The sequence below is a fragment of the Ceratotherium simum genome, chromosome 9 (genome assembly GCF_057802395.1).
Source record: "Ceratotherium simum simum isolate JZ-2026a chromosome 9, ASM5780239v1, whole genome shotgun sequence".
Taxonomy (NCBI): Eukaryota; Metazoa; Chordata; class Mammalia; order Perissodactyla; family Rhinocerotidae; genus Ceratotherium; species Ceratotherium simum.
The window spans coordinates 50,625,460-50,639,920 of NC_141908.1; the positions used below are offsets into that span (position 1 = coordinate 50,625,460).

At 48.8% G+C, this 14,461-nt stretch overlaps 1 protein-coding gene across 4 annotated transcripts in view; it reads left to right on the forward strand.

The window, feature by feature from the left end:
• Positions 1–14,461, forward strand: part of GAD1 (glutamate decarboxylase 1) — a 39,480-nt gene that overhangs the window by 3,303 nt on the left and 21,716 nt on the right. For all 4 annotated transcript variants that reach the window (XM_004428203.3, XM_087435390.1, XM_087435391.1 and 1 more), the window contains 4 exons: positions 1,828–1,890; positions 7,500–7,658; positions 9,012–9,254; positions 13,818–13,908. In XM_004428203.3, coding sequence (XP_004428260.1) covers positions 1,828–1,890; positions 7,500–7,658; positions 9,012–9,254; positions 13,818–13,908 — 556 coding nt within the window. The remainder of the gene's footprint in view (positions 1–1,827; positions 1,891–7,499; positions 7,659–9,011; positions 9,255–13,817; positions 13,909–14,461) is intronic.

The window sequence follows — 14,461 nt, forward strand, 5'->3', positions numbered from 1 at the left end:
GGGTCCGAGACTCAGTGGAGGCGCTAGCCAGAGTTCGCACTTGGCCTGGCGCGCCTGGAAGCCGCCGAGGCGGAGGGAAGATAGACGAGGCCCGGCGCGGGAGGAGCACGCAGCACCTGTCCTGAGAACGCTGCCGCCCGCCCCCAACAACTCAGCGGCGGCGTGAGCATCCCAGGCTGCGCGCGCGCGCGGGGCTGTCTACCCGCTTTCTCCCTCCCTTGCAGACACACCCTCGCCGGCCCAGCTGGCTCCGCTTCTCTGCCCCTCCAAGGTCTCCTGGGAAGTGGCCTTGCTCAATCGCACAAGCTTACTCGGCCTCTTTCTCCAGCGACCCCCTCCTCCTTGCCCTCCGCCACTCGTCTTCCCGACCCTCGGTACATCAAAGGGGCTCTCTCACTTCTCTCCATCTCTCCTTCCCTTTCTTTCACTGTAATCCCCAACTCTGAAAGGCAGTGAAATGGGTCTGAACTCCAAACGCCCCAGCTGAGTGACCTTGGATAACTCGCTTAACCTCTCTGAGCCTCAGTGTTTTTATTTGTAAAGTGAGTCTCAGATTAACACTCGTCTTGTTTCGTAGGGTTGTTGTGAGGATTAGATGGTGTTTAAAATGAAAGCACTTTATCGGGTGGAAACAGCTCTTTACCCGCCAGGTATTATTATTGGGGTTTTGCTTTTGCACCGATTTCCTGTCTGTCGCAGGAACTCCATCTATCTGTGACATGCTGTCTCACTGGCGTGGGGCTATTTCTTCTACCGGCTGGGGATCTGTTGTTTCTCGGGTTAAATGGATGTCACTCTCCTTATCGCAGCCAGCACCCGCGCCGGGCTGGAGGCACCGGCCGGGGTGGGGTGGGGCATGGGAGTGATTGAAGGCGCTTTGCTTTGAGGGGTCCGAAGGAAATTTCACACTGGGCCCTCCACGCCGAGTGCGGGCTCCGCAGGCAACTCAATGCAGGCACGCCAATGCTCTTTGCTGGAAGTTGAACCCCGAGGACAGGATAGACCCTGAGGAGTTTAAGAACAGCCTGGTAAAGAAGGAAAATACGGCGCCTGAGCCCGCGGTTTGGACCCACAGGAAAGATGCCTGTTTCCCTTCTCCTTCGCCTGTTCCGGATCCGAGATGTCCCAGGGAAGGGTTAACAAGGGGCAGATTGGGAAGATGGGACCAGGGATGAGGACGGGAGGCGCACCATTGTCTTCCCGACTCCCCGCGGTCCGACTGGAGAGCAGCCATGCGAGCCCGATCATCTAGTCAAATACTATTTTTCACCCAATTAATTCCTGAACTCTTCCGCGACCCCATTTCATGCCAGTTTATTTTAAGCTGCCACTCGGCTGGAGACCCGCCAAGAAATTATGAGACGTTTTGGTCCCAGATGCCTGTGTGTTCCCTTTCCGGGCTACTGTGGTCGCCCTTCGAGTCTGCGGGGCGGAGACCAAGGGACAGGGCCTGGAGGGTGGGTGCTGGGCAACTAGCGCGGCGGGGCCTGGCACTTTGCACGTGGGGTCAGCCCTGCCTCTCTCCCACCACGCCTCCTCGGCTTTCCCGCGGGGATTACTAGGAGGCCGGGCTGGGCGCTGGGTACGCGGCCTCTCAGAAACACTGTTCTTTACCTGAAGGTGGGAGCAGGAAGGGAGTACGATGGGGCCTCGGAGGGCACGAGTGTGCCCCCTGGCCCACAGTTCTGGCTCCTTGCTCCTTTCAGGAAAAAGCTTTTAATGAGGAGCACTGGCGAAGACCTGCCCCCCACCCTCTCCAGAAAACCTTTGCCCTCGACCAGGTCCCATGGTCCAAGCCTCACTGATCGCATCTCCCTTGCTTTCTAGCGTATGACACCTGGTGCGGCGTGGCCCATGGATGCACCAGAAAACTGGGGCTCAAGATCTGCGGTAAGTGAAAGGGCCCGCTGGGGTCCGCTAGAGCTTCGCGGCGCGCGGTCTTTGCGGATTTGGGAGAGTGGGACGCACGCTAAAGGGAATCTCGGCTCTTGGGTCTGGTTTTCTAATGTACCTAGAGCCCCCACGCCCGGCGCAGACGCTCCTCTACAGGCCTTGACCCTCCCCTGCCCTCCTCTGACTCTGCCCCGAGGGACCTTTTCCGCTGGTCCCAGACTCCCTGAGACCGCGGGGCTCCCACTGTCTGGGCGCGAGAGCGTGAGCACTGCGCCCTCGCGCGGCAGCCCGGCTCTTCTCGCCTGGCGCCAGGGCCGCCTCGACCGGTGGGGTCTGCTTGCCCTTCCCGAAGGTCGAGTAGAAAAGGTGAACTGGTCTGGCTTTCCTGGAGAGCAGGCCTAAGACGCGGTATCTGCCTAAGGCGGTGGCTGACACGTCGTCTCCCTTCCTTCTCCACCATCGCACGTTAAAAGTGGCCTCCCGGCTTGAGATTTTTGGCCTGAGATCATAACGGATTCAGATTTCATTTGGGGGCCTCGAAGGCCAAGAGAAAGGATCGCCTGCAGCCCTCTGTGGCCTGCCACGGGGAGGTGCGGGCGGCGCAGGCCCGAGGGTTTGCCGAGCTTGCCCGTGAAGGAGAGGAGGGAAGGAAAGGGGGCAGCGGGGTCGTGGGGCCGCAAGAGGAGAAAGGGGTGTCCGGCACAGTTTGCCAGAGAGGAAAGTAAATAGATCTGGGAGCTGGAGAGGAGAAAGAACTGCTCTCGAGTGAGGGTCTGAAATGAAAACGCCCAAGGGATGTAATTTTTTTTAAGGAAAAGAGGAGATTTGTTCGAAGGGACACAGTTGAGTGGCTTCGGCTGGACAATGAGGACTTGCTTTCCTTGCTACATTTCACCGTCTAAAATCTGTAGCCTTATCGGGCCAGAAAACACGGACGTCTGCGGGCAGGAGGTGGAGAAGCGGGAGGAGATTAACGAGGGGCTTATTAAAGAGCCATCCGTCAGCTGCTGCGCGCGGGAGATAGCGGTGGAGCGCGCGCGGGGCCCGCCTGCCAGCGGGTCGGTGAGACAGTGCTCTCCAGGCCTGACCTTCCCAGCTTCGCTGTGTTCCGGGGCCTCGAGGGCGGCGGCCGTTTGGAGCCAGAGCGGAGAGAGGTTATTTAGCAGCTTCTGGGGAATCACGCTCCCTTCCCTGCTGTGCCGCGCGGCGCCCTCCCTGCGTTGCTGTGGTTCTGTTCCCTTGATCCTGGAAGCGGCACGGACGGTGAAGAAGGGTTGCTCAACCCCTAGAGCTAGCCATTTCCCAGGGAAAGCCCAGCCCGGCCGCGGGGCGGCTCCGGGGTTTGGCCCTCTCCCCAGCACGCGAGGCCCGCGGGGCGAGGCCGGGGTCGGTGCCCGCGCGGGGGCAGCTGCCTGCAGCAGAGCTTTGTTCTATAAATAGCCCCCTCCCCCCGCCGCCGTTCCCGGCTTAATGGTCCGTTTCGCGCCAGGTCCCTTCGCCGGCCGGCGCTTGGCTTCTGCAGCCGTCATTGTCCTGCAGCTGGGCAAACAGAACTGAGTGAGCCCTGGGCGCCCGCCGCGGTCGAGGACCGGTGGAGGGAGGCTTGGGGTGAGGGCTGCCCTCTCTGCCGTCCTGGGCCTGCCTGGGGGGCAGCCTTCATCCACCCCCATCCCCGCATCCTGGCCCTCGCCCCGGACGGTGCCTTCTGCTGCCCCGACTGCAGGCCCTCCGATTCCGGGGAGAGAAAAGGTCTAAACTTAAACTCCCCTTCGGGGGACACACCCGAAGTGTATCGAAAGGGTAAAGGGCAGGAAAGAGTTGAACTCTAGGTCCACGAATAGGGTTTGCGTCACCTTCCCCTAAGGGAGAGCTCTTGGGCATTTGGGGCTACCATCCTCAGAGTGTTTCTTCTGTTTCCACCCCTCTCCTCCCTTTAGAACACTAATTTCAGAAAAATTCCAACCGGTGTGACAGGAGTAGAGGGCTGGTAGTCCGTTGAAGGGAAATTGCTTCCTGCTAAAATGCATGCCTTGGGGGCCACAGGATAGGAGGCTTCACATTAGATTTGATTTTGAAAGGAAACAAAACATCAGGAGGATTCATTTTCCATACTTTGGGCCAACTCTGCCTTTCCATTTTAATCTAGTGGAGGGCAGGGTGCAGTCTTTGGTTTTGACCTCCTCCTCACACAGACACTCCCACTCCCTTCTTCCCAGACCTTCATGGGGCTGGAGGGAGCCCTCTTGGCCTGATACTCTCCAGGTTGGTTTGACTTTTCACCTTAATGCAGAGGAACTAATGGTCCTCTTCCCACCTCCATTAGTAAGCATCCTCAGTGCTCGCCAAGATTCAGCCCCACCCCCTCTCCTACCTCTGTCCCACTCTCTTACCCCTCTTCCCTGGAAGCCAGAAGAAGGAAGCTGCAAGGAAGGCTCTGGGTCTCACAAATGGTACCCTTAGCTCTGGAGGCAGAATCCCCTGGGAGAGTAATCAGCTAGAAGAAACTCAGGGTCTTGCCAAGAGGTAGAGAGTGGTGTGGCTACAGGCATGGTGGCATGACCTAAATAGAAGGAGATGCAGGGAGCCCTAAGTTCTGGCTCAGGGCTCTGCTGACTTCCCAGTGTGTCCCTCATCCTCCAACACTTATCTATGCAGAAGGTCCCAAACTGGCTGCCAGTTACAGCCCGAGCTCATTTAGCCCATGCAGTGTGTGTGTCCACATTTCTATGTGTGTATTTAATTTTGTGTCAGTTGCCAACTTTTAAACGTAGACTTCAAATATTCTGTATTTCTGACTTCTCTTGAAATAAAAAGTGGGGAGGCGGGTAGGAATCTGGCAGGGTACTGTTAACCCAAAAAATTGGAAAAAGAGCCCCTTTCTCTAGGTAGATGCAATTCTATGCTACAGCTTGGCCAGTGAGAGCAGGGGGATTGGGCTTCAGGCCCCACTTAACCCCTTGGCCATGTGCCCTTGTGCCATGCACGGCTCGCAGCCCCACTTGGAAACAACTGGCTCTAGCAGGTTGCTCTCTCATTTCCCACACTTTCCCTCACTCACTGGGCCCCCTAGGCCTTTGAGTTTGGGGATGGAGGTAAGGAACCAGCAGCAGGATCTCCCCTCCACCCGGAGATGGAGTCCTCAGAGGGCTCACCTCCTGTTCTTGCCTCGAAGCCAGACAGAGTGCCACAACCTGACCAAACCCAGCTGCCCCTTTGGCTCTCTGCTTGCCTCTTTACCTTTTAAGAATGCTGAGCTCGGTTACCAGTCACTCACAGGCTTAAACTAGGTCCTCACAGCTGGGGTGTAGAACAAGAGGGAGTAGAGTCAGCTTCAGTCTGGGAGAGCCCTGCTTCCAGGACCCCTTGCTAGCCAGGGCAGTTGTCAAAGCACTGACCTCAATGTCATCCACTCCTCCGCTCCTGGGAGAGGCATATGGTTCTTTCCAGAGCCTCTCAGAGCCCAGGGAGGCCTGGGTCATTTAACTTTTTTGAGGCTCCCAGTATTTTAGAAAACAAATACCTTCCAAAAAATTGTTATTCCAATAACAATATACATTAAATGTTTATATTAGCAAATTAATGGTTTTTAACACAAATTATAACGCAAGATCAGTGTGCTATTCATAAGGTAATTACAGGATTTATAGAAAATACGGAGTCCTAGTGCACTACAGGAAGTGTGGTCCAGGACTGGGGTGCAAGTTTAAAGTTGTGTCATAATTGTCATCTCTCAACCCTGTCAGGACATCTCTGGAATGCCTGTATCAAGACCTCCTTTGGAGATCACATCCAAAGTCTAAATGGAGGCCCCAGGTCCTGCAGCTGCCAGAGGAAAGGAGTTAAGGAGTCTCAAGGTAGAGAGACTTAAGGCTTTCCCAGGGAGTGAGTCAGAGCCAACCAGAGGTCAGAGACCTAAAGAGGAGGAGTTCAGCTAGGCTTGACCTCACCTGCATCAGGCCACAGGGATTTGGTCTTTTCAGTGTGGTGAATTCCACAGCTCACTGTTCCAGAAGCAGGGGAGCGGTCCTGGAATTTAGGAGCCAGGTGATCCTGCATTCCTCTGGCAAATGAGTGCTGGCTCCTGGGTTTGTACTTTGGGGATTTGGGGGAGGAATTTAGGAAGTAGGAGAAGAGGTGAGGAAAGGATACAACCCCCATCTTTATATCCAAGTGCAGATCTATTATAGTGCATTCCCCTCTTCTGCTGTCCTGTAGGGTGTTAGTGATAAGTTTACAAGGTGCTGGGAAAATGAAGGTCTAGTGCCTCTGCCTTCCTATTCTTCCCTCCAAAAATAGTCCCTGCTCCTGTGTGTGGGAGGATTCTAATCACTGCAGCCTTCCCCCTGAGTCCCTCCTTCCTCCACCCCTCATCACTGAATCACCATCCTGGGGAAGTAAAGCTGAATTCCCCAGGTTAACTTGCCTCTCCTTGAACCTCCTGGGACTTTCCTCCAAGCCTGCCTGTGACGTGTGTGAGTCCCAAAGGATCTTGGTATCTACAAAGCCAGCTTTGGGGTCATCAAGAAGCTTAGAACTTTCTTCCTCTTTTCAATATGTTGCATTTCAGGCTAAGACTGAGGCTGAATTGGAGGAGATAACTGCAGGAAGGAGTGGGTCTGCAGGCCCTAGAGCCCCAAGGGGACTGAGGGAGGGCATGTGCTCCACAGTGGCAGTCTCCAGCCCTTGGGGCTCAGCCTGCTTCTCTATTTGCTGCTGGTGGTGTTTGCACTGCTCGCCTCAGGCAGGAGAGATTTCCACTCCTGAGGGGCAGAGGTGAGGCGCTTTGAACCCCACCTTGGGCTTGGAGTTCATCTCTGTGGAGTTCTTGGATGGCTTTCCAGCTTTGTTACAACGCTGGTCACCACCTGCCAAACTGTAAGCTCCTGGAGGGCCAGGATCTGTCTCACTCGCTCATTTGTCTCTGTCTGTCCCCCGTCCTAAATGCATAGCAAAGTGCTTTTCCACAATAGGTGCTCAATAAGTATGTATAGAACTAAATGTCACACACAAGATTTTAAGCTTTCTTATCTCTTTCTCCAGTACCTTTATTCAAGGAGAGGGGGTGGTACGGGGAAAGCTGCACTTCAGGTTCAGGGCAGAAAAATTACACTTACATTCAACCCTGTGAGCATTACCGGGTGCCGGAGGAAAGCATCTTCCCTCATCCCCAGAACTGGTCCTCACTCCCTCCTCCCTCTGCTAGTCCTCACCCGCTCCTCCCTCTGGTTGCACAGCCCATAAACCCAGTTCTGGCAGCGTCCTCTTCCATTGCATCTCTTCCCTCAAAACTCCATCCTGGGGCTGGTTACTGGAGTGGAAGCTGTCCAGTTGACTTAATTCTGAGTTCACTGTCACGTTCAGAGAGGAGAATGGGCTTCGCTCACTGTTTTTCTCTTGCCTGACTGGTTCTGCGCCACTGATGACGCTTGGCGCTGCCCCCTCGTCACCTAAAGGCAAGCAGTGCCAGAGCCCTTATATAAAACACAGACACTCAGCTTCTTCTCAAGAGAAGGGAGAACCCTGCTTGGAGAGTCAACCAGGCTCAGCTGATCCTCTGAGGCTGGGAGTTCAGTGTACTCCCTCTGACCCAGCTTCTTATGCTCCAGGCTTCTTGCAAAGGACCAACAGCCTGGAAGAGAAGAGCCGGCTTGTGAGCGCCTTCAAGGAGAGGCAGTCTTCCAAGAATCTGCTTTCCTGTGAAAATAGTGACAGGGATGGCCGCTTCCGGCGCACGGAGACCGACTTCTCCAACCTGTTTGCTCGAGGTAGCCGCTCTTCCCCAGCCCTAGTGCTATCAAGTAGGTTCCTTATTTGAGTCTCTTGACTTTTTCCTAAAATTTTACTTCTTTTGCCAAAAATGTCATCACTCTCTGAACCGTCATGAAACTGCTTTTCCAATATTTGAATCCCTCCTTCCCTACTGCCTAGGTCTCCATCGTTTTGGAAGCCAGATGAGGGCAGTCAATAAACTAATCAGCTCTAAAGAAACTTGCAGGGCCAAATATGGGTTCAGAGAATCTCAGATTCCAAAGGAATCTCACATGTACGAAAATCCAGTGTCCTCTTAATAGCATTTATCCTCCAAGGTTGACGACAACAACAAAATCACCCTGTGGGAAGCTGTGTGGCTGGGCCTAATGACAAGTGCTGTCCTGAAACTCATTTCCCTTTTGGAGATGTTTCACTAATTACTGCTGCCCACACGACTCTGGTCTCAGCAGGTGCTTTCCCAGTCTCTCCCAAACAGCTCGAAGGCAAACCCACCACCATCCCCTTCCATTAACTCCCCACAGGCCATAGAGGCCAGACCAGAACAGTAAACAAGACTTCACTAAACCTCAGAGATACTCCAGGGAATAGACACAGAACATCATGTACAGCCAATATACTCTTGAGTTATGGCTGACAACCTCAGTTGGGGTCCCCTACAGCCTTCATCCCTGGCTAACTCCCCAGCCTGACTCTGCGTAGCAGAGGCAGTAACCCAAAGTCACCTCCAAACATCCCAAAGTCCAGACGCAAAAGGATGAGGTCAAGAGAGAGGTGGGAATTCCCTCTCCCGCCTTCCTGAGCCCCATCTTCCAGTTCTAATTTCCTATCTAAGGACACCACAAAGCACCACCCTCTTCAGGGGAGACCTCAGCCTCTACTCACAGAGGCCTGACTCTCTGCGAGGCCTTACTCTCTGCCATCAACAGATCAAGCACATCATAACACCAAACCAAAAGCCCAGTGTCTGCACTGGATGTACAGGGACACACCTGGTACCGTGGGAGCAAGGCAGAGGCCCCCTCCATCACATACCTGACCGGTCCCCAGTTAGTCTGCAAATAGACAACTGCAGTGGCAGGCTGCTCCTGGCTTCTCAAAGCACTCCATTTATGAGCAGCCTAACTATCAGAAAGTCTGTGAACCTCTAGAGAGTATAAGCAAAACTTCTGTGTATATGCATATGTGCATTTCTCTGGAGAGATAGTACATCAGACTCCCAATGCATATACATATTCTAGAATGAAATTAGGCCTGTAAAGATATCATGGCTGATACTAGGGATTTCTGGGCTGAGGAAATCAAGACATGAGTCAGGTGACAACCACTCATGGGCTTTCCCCCCTCAGATCTGCTTCCGGCTAAGAACGGGGAGGAGCAAACCGTGCAGTTCCTGCTGGAGGTGGTGGACATACTCCTCAACTATGTCCGCAAGACATTCGATCGCTCCACCAAGGTGCTGGACTTCCATCACCCACACCAGCTGCTGGAAGGCATGGAGGGCTTCAACTTGGAGCTCTCTGACCACCCCGAGTCCCTGGAGCAGATCCTGGTGGACTGCAGAGACACCCTGAAGTACGGGGTCCGTACAGGTAAGGGGGAGAGCCAGGTGGACGTGCAGCGGGAAGCTTGTCCTCCATTGCACCCTTGCCATTGTGAGGATATCAAACTCGTGTAGAAGGAGAAACACAAACCCTAGTGAGGGAAGGTAGCAAAGTGCTCAGTGACCGCAGATGGCCTTGGGCAGTGACAGTTGGTGGAAGGCCCCACCCCTAGCAAAAGCCCATCATCATTTGTTGTTGTAAAAGTGGATTTAAACACAAATATATGGTGCTACGTCAAGTTTTGTATAGAGTTTTCATTCTTGGTTTTAGGCTATTCACAACCTAAAGAGAGTGAAGGGACCTGTCCCCTACTTCTTTTCCCTCCTCCATTTTCATGCCCATTTCATTCAGATAAATCCTACCCTTGCCTGACCCTGAAACTAGGGAGAATTGCACACATTTCCCTCCTTTCTGTATTAGTTCCTGGGGCTGCCATAACAAATTACCACAAACTGAGTGACTTAAAATGGAAATTTATTCTCACAGTTCTGGAAGCTAGAAGTTCAAAATCAAGGTGTCTTCAGGGCCATGCTGTCTCTGAAGACTCTCAGGGAGGATCCATCCTTCCCTCTTCCAACTTCTGGTGGTCGTGGGTATTCCTTGGCATTTCTTGGCTTGTAGATGCATCACTCTGATCTCTGCCTTCACCTTCACGTGGCATCCTTCCTGTGTATGTGTCTAAACTTCCCTCTTCCTATAAGGACACCAATCTTTGGATTAGGGCCCACCCTAATCCAGTAGGGCCTCATCTTAACTTGATTACATCTGCATAGACCCTATTTCCAAATAAAGTCACTCACAGGAACCAGAGGTTAACGCTTGAACATATCTTTTTGAGGGACACAATTCAACCCACAACACCTTCTAGCAGCTGCGCCAAAAAATTACACGCATACACACCCTTCGCATTCTACTCCAACCTCTGGAGTTTAGACACCCTGAGCCACCAACTCCCATCTCCAACAGGGAGCCCTTGAGGATGCCCTCTTGCCTCCTTCTCATGTTACAGGAACCCCCTCTAATCAGCATTCCTGGCCAAAATGGTTACTTTCCAATTGCCTCAAGTTCAAGGACTTTTTTGGATCTCTGGCTGGCTGTTTCTAGCCTAGGGGTGAAGCAGTGGTTTCTTCTCCCTACTCTTTTTCCCCACTGCAGCCTGGCTTTCTTGAGCTCTTGGGCAGATCTACAGTAATTGGCAGTTCATGGCATAGTTACCACCACAGGGGAGCCCCTGAGGCCACAACTGGTCACCCCTTGTTCTTCTTTCTTTATTCTCTCCCTCTGCTTTCTTATCCCTCTCAGTCTTCCTAGTCATTTGAAGATAAGACTGGGGAGGTTGGTGGTAATAGAGCTGAGTAAGGCTATTGGATGTCAAAAACAAGTGTTATAATGAAATAATGAGGCTTGTCCAAGAGGCATTTTTAAATAAGGAATCCCAAACAGCTTTTGAGGTCTGCCAACACCACTGGAATAAGTGTAGCTTCGTTAAATAACTGCAAGATGAACAAGACTTAATTATATTACAAAGACTGATTTTTAAAGAAAAGCATGCTCATCAATTTAGTTACATCCCACCTTGGTCTGATGGCTAACCTATTCCTGATGGAGATCAAGTAGTGTTATTTGACTGGATAAAAAAGAGTCAGAATTCTCCATGTGTGTTTTAGCTTGACTTGCTGTGATCCAATGTTTTTTATTCTGTCAGGTCGCTCTACACGTGCTTTCTTAGAGAGATGAGACCACATACTTTTATCATTAAAGCCCAGAATAGTGTTGTCTTTCAAAGAAAAAAAAACATAGATTTGTCATAATAGCAACTCATATTGCCTACAAAACTGAGGCATCACATGATCAGAGAACCATGGACTCTTATTAGTCCAGTATGAATCCACTTAGACATGTAGCATGCAGCCATCCATCCCTGTTCTTCAGAGCTGCTTCTGGGAGTAGATGTTTGCGTTTATGAGTTCATAATCGTCCTGCTGCTGCATCTCAGGGTGTTGACCCTGGCAAAGTGTACTGTTGCTGCCGTGTGAAAAACACAGCTCCTGGTTCCTGGTCTGTAATTTAGATGTAGATTCTGGAGCAATAGACTAAACTCCACAGGTAGCTACACACAGTAGAAGATATTTTTTTAAAAGAAAAGATATTAATGCTCAGCCAAAATAATGAGTTAGGTTTTAATAGTGAAAACATATTGATCTGGGTACAGTTTGTGAAGGGATGATGACGGCATTTGGAAATTTCTCTACAAATGAGCAAAAGACTTCTGAAAAAGGAACCAGAACCAGTATATATAGATTCTCCATGAACTGAGACAGATACTGATCAGCCCTCAGTCACAGTAGATATGCCAACTTCCTTAGTTTTTCTTTTTTTAACTTTTTTTTATGGAGAATTTTAAACTTATACAAAAGTAGAATAGTATAATGAACCCTATATACCCAACATCCAGCTTCAACTGTTATCAACTCCTGCCAATTTTGTTTCACCTGTACCCCCACCCTCTTCCCCTTCTTTTATACTCTATGGAAGAAAATCCATGACATAGTATTATTTCATCTGTAAATATGCTTCATCCTCAAGAACTCTTTAAAAAAAATAACCACAACATCATTGTTACATCTGAAAAAAATCCAAAATTTACAGTTCCTTACTATCAAATGTTCAGTCAATGTTCAAATTTCCAATGGTCTCATGAATGTCATCAATGTTTTGTTTTATTTTGTTATAATTCGAGTCAGAATCCAAATAAGTCCTTCACATTGCAATTGCTTGGTATGTCTCTTAATCAATAGATTTCCCCCTCCATCTCTCTTTTTTTTCTTGAAGTTTATTTGTTGAAAAACTTCACTTTGAAAAATTACCGTGTCTTTCTCCCCCTACCTGACTTTAGGCCATGTGCTGCTCAGTATTACATCTATCCTCTGTTATTTTCATTGAATATAGAGAGTTGAAATTGAAATTTAAAGTAGGTCGTTTTGTTACTTCATAGAAATTCTGGTACAGTATAATATTGGGGGGGCATAAGGCTGTAGCCATAAGATAAAAGTAAGGTTTTTGGACAACTTGTGTCCTTTATATTTTAACGGACAAAGAGATACTGTTTCACTTTTATTTGAGGGCATTTGTCTCTGCTATGCTGCATTGTTTTGATACATTGTCGAATAGTGTGATTAGATTTATTTATGATTCAGTCCTGTCTTAAAATGAAAAGTTTGTTGTTAAAAGTTTTCAAATGGATATTGCATATATTTTTTAATGGATTTCAACAAAATTAGTTATGTTCCAGGAGATCTCATAGATTATATTGGCACTGAGCAAAGTAGAGTAAAATGGGCTAGCTTAAGCTATTTAGAGTAGTCTACATAAATGTCAGAATCTGGGCCCATACATACACTAAGCTTGCTATTTATACTTCTTTCATTTTTTTCTGAAGATCAGCATTATTTTTTGAGGACTCTTGAGATGCAGAGATTGTTTTATTCTGATATAAGAAGTCAAGTCCAGATGTTCTGAATGAGTCCCCATCACATCTAGGGAAGAAGGGACATTCTCAGAGAGGGAGCTTAGACCAGGAACATTCAAACATGAGCTCTCTGACAGTTATTTCAGAAGCAAAAGCAATTTCCACTGGAAACACAGCAGTCAGCATATCTTTCTAACACCAGTTCTCTGTCACACACCCCTAGATAATCTATTGCATTGATACCTTCGTGACAGCTGAGCCAAGCCTGATGATGTGGGGTTGAGTTTTCCTGTGAACGCCAAGTTGGCCAAAACTTGGCAACAATCCTGAATTTGCTAAGAACAAAGCCTGTTAAAGCATATTCTGTGTTGCAAATGGCTTTAGAGTTATATAGTAATAACAATTATTTTACCAACAACTCAATGAGTGAATGAGACTGTGTCTGCCCCTGTTTCACAGAGAGGCCAGGTCATCTCAGCAATAAATTTAGTTTAATAATCACCTGACTATATATGGACAAAACAGACCAATGCTTGGCATAATATTTGACTGACACAGAGACCCAGAGTGTGATGGCATGCCCTCAGCATCAACATTAAAGTTGACACTTTCCCCAGGTTTGTGGTCCACAGAGCCACAAACCCTCTCTGAGGCCTGCAGCCTCTCCTCCGTCAGTAAATCTTGATTTTGGGGTTAAATCCTTGGGATGTTAAATTAAAAGTTGGAACATTTATGGGCAAAATCAGGACCACCACATCCTGATTTGTAATAAAAAATATAAATACAACAGAGAAGTTCTTCTGGAAATCAACAAATAAGACACTAGAAAGATTATTAGTTTCATGATATTGGATTTTTTTGAGTTTAAAAGCATTATGCTTTAGAAACATATAATATTGGGGGACATAATGCTAAAGTTTGGTGTAGTGTGGGTCAACCTGCTCTTCTTTCTCCAATATCCTTGGGCAGCCCTGTTAGACCATTGGGATGGAGGCCCCATAAATGTGGCCAGCCTTTTGCTTTGAACATAGCTTGAAAAATCTGGGTTTGCCTTGATGCTTGCCTGTTACTCATCTCTCTAGGTCATCCTCGATTTTTCAACCAGCTCTCCACTGGATTGGATATCATTGGTTTAGCTGGTGAATGGCTGACATCAACTGCCAATACCAATATGTAAGTTTCACATATTATTTTCATGTAAGCAACCATGATGTATGATTATGCCTTGTTGCTTTAAAAGTCCAATTCTGATGGTTCTATAATAATTTTATTACAGTTGCCCTAGTCATCTTTTCTCTTAAAATCTTTTAGGTTTATCACAGTTCTGATTTAATGGTAGATACTCAATAAAACTATTTTTGAATTTAATAATGCAATTTAATGAGTGGTCATGTGAAATAATAACTCTAGCTTTCAAAATTTGGTGTGAAATTTCATGTTAAAAGACTCCATATCTCTTAATGATATATCTAAAGAGGTCATGTTGTGGAGTATGATCTTGGTCCATTTTTCCATCTAAGCGCGTTAATCCTTATCATTTAGGTCGTATTTCCTTCATAGTTAAAGCTGCTATAAAGGCACAAACCAAGTTGATCAACCTATTGCGTAACTAAAAATTCTAAAACAAGATTCAACTGGCAGTGATACATTATATATTCCTTTCAAAATAACTGACTGTTTTTCTGAATTTGACATTTTTGCCATACTTCTTTGAGTAGGCAAAGCT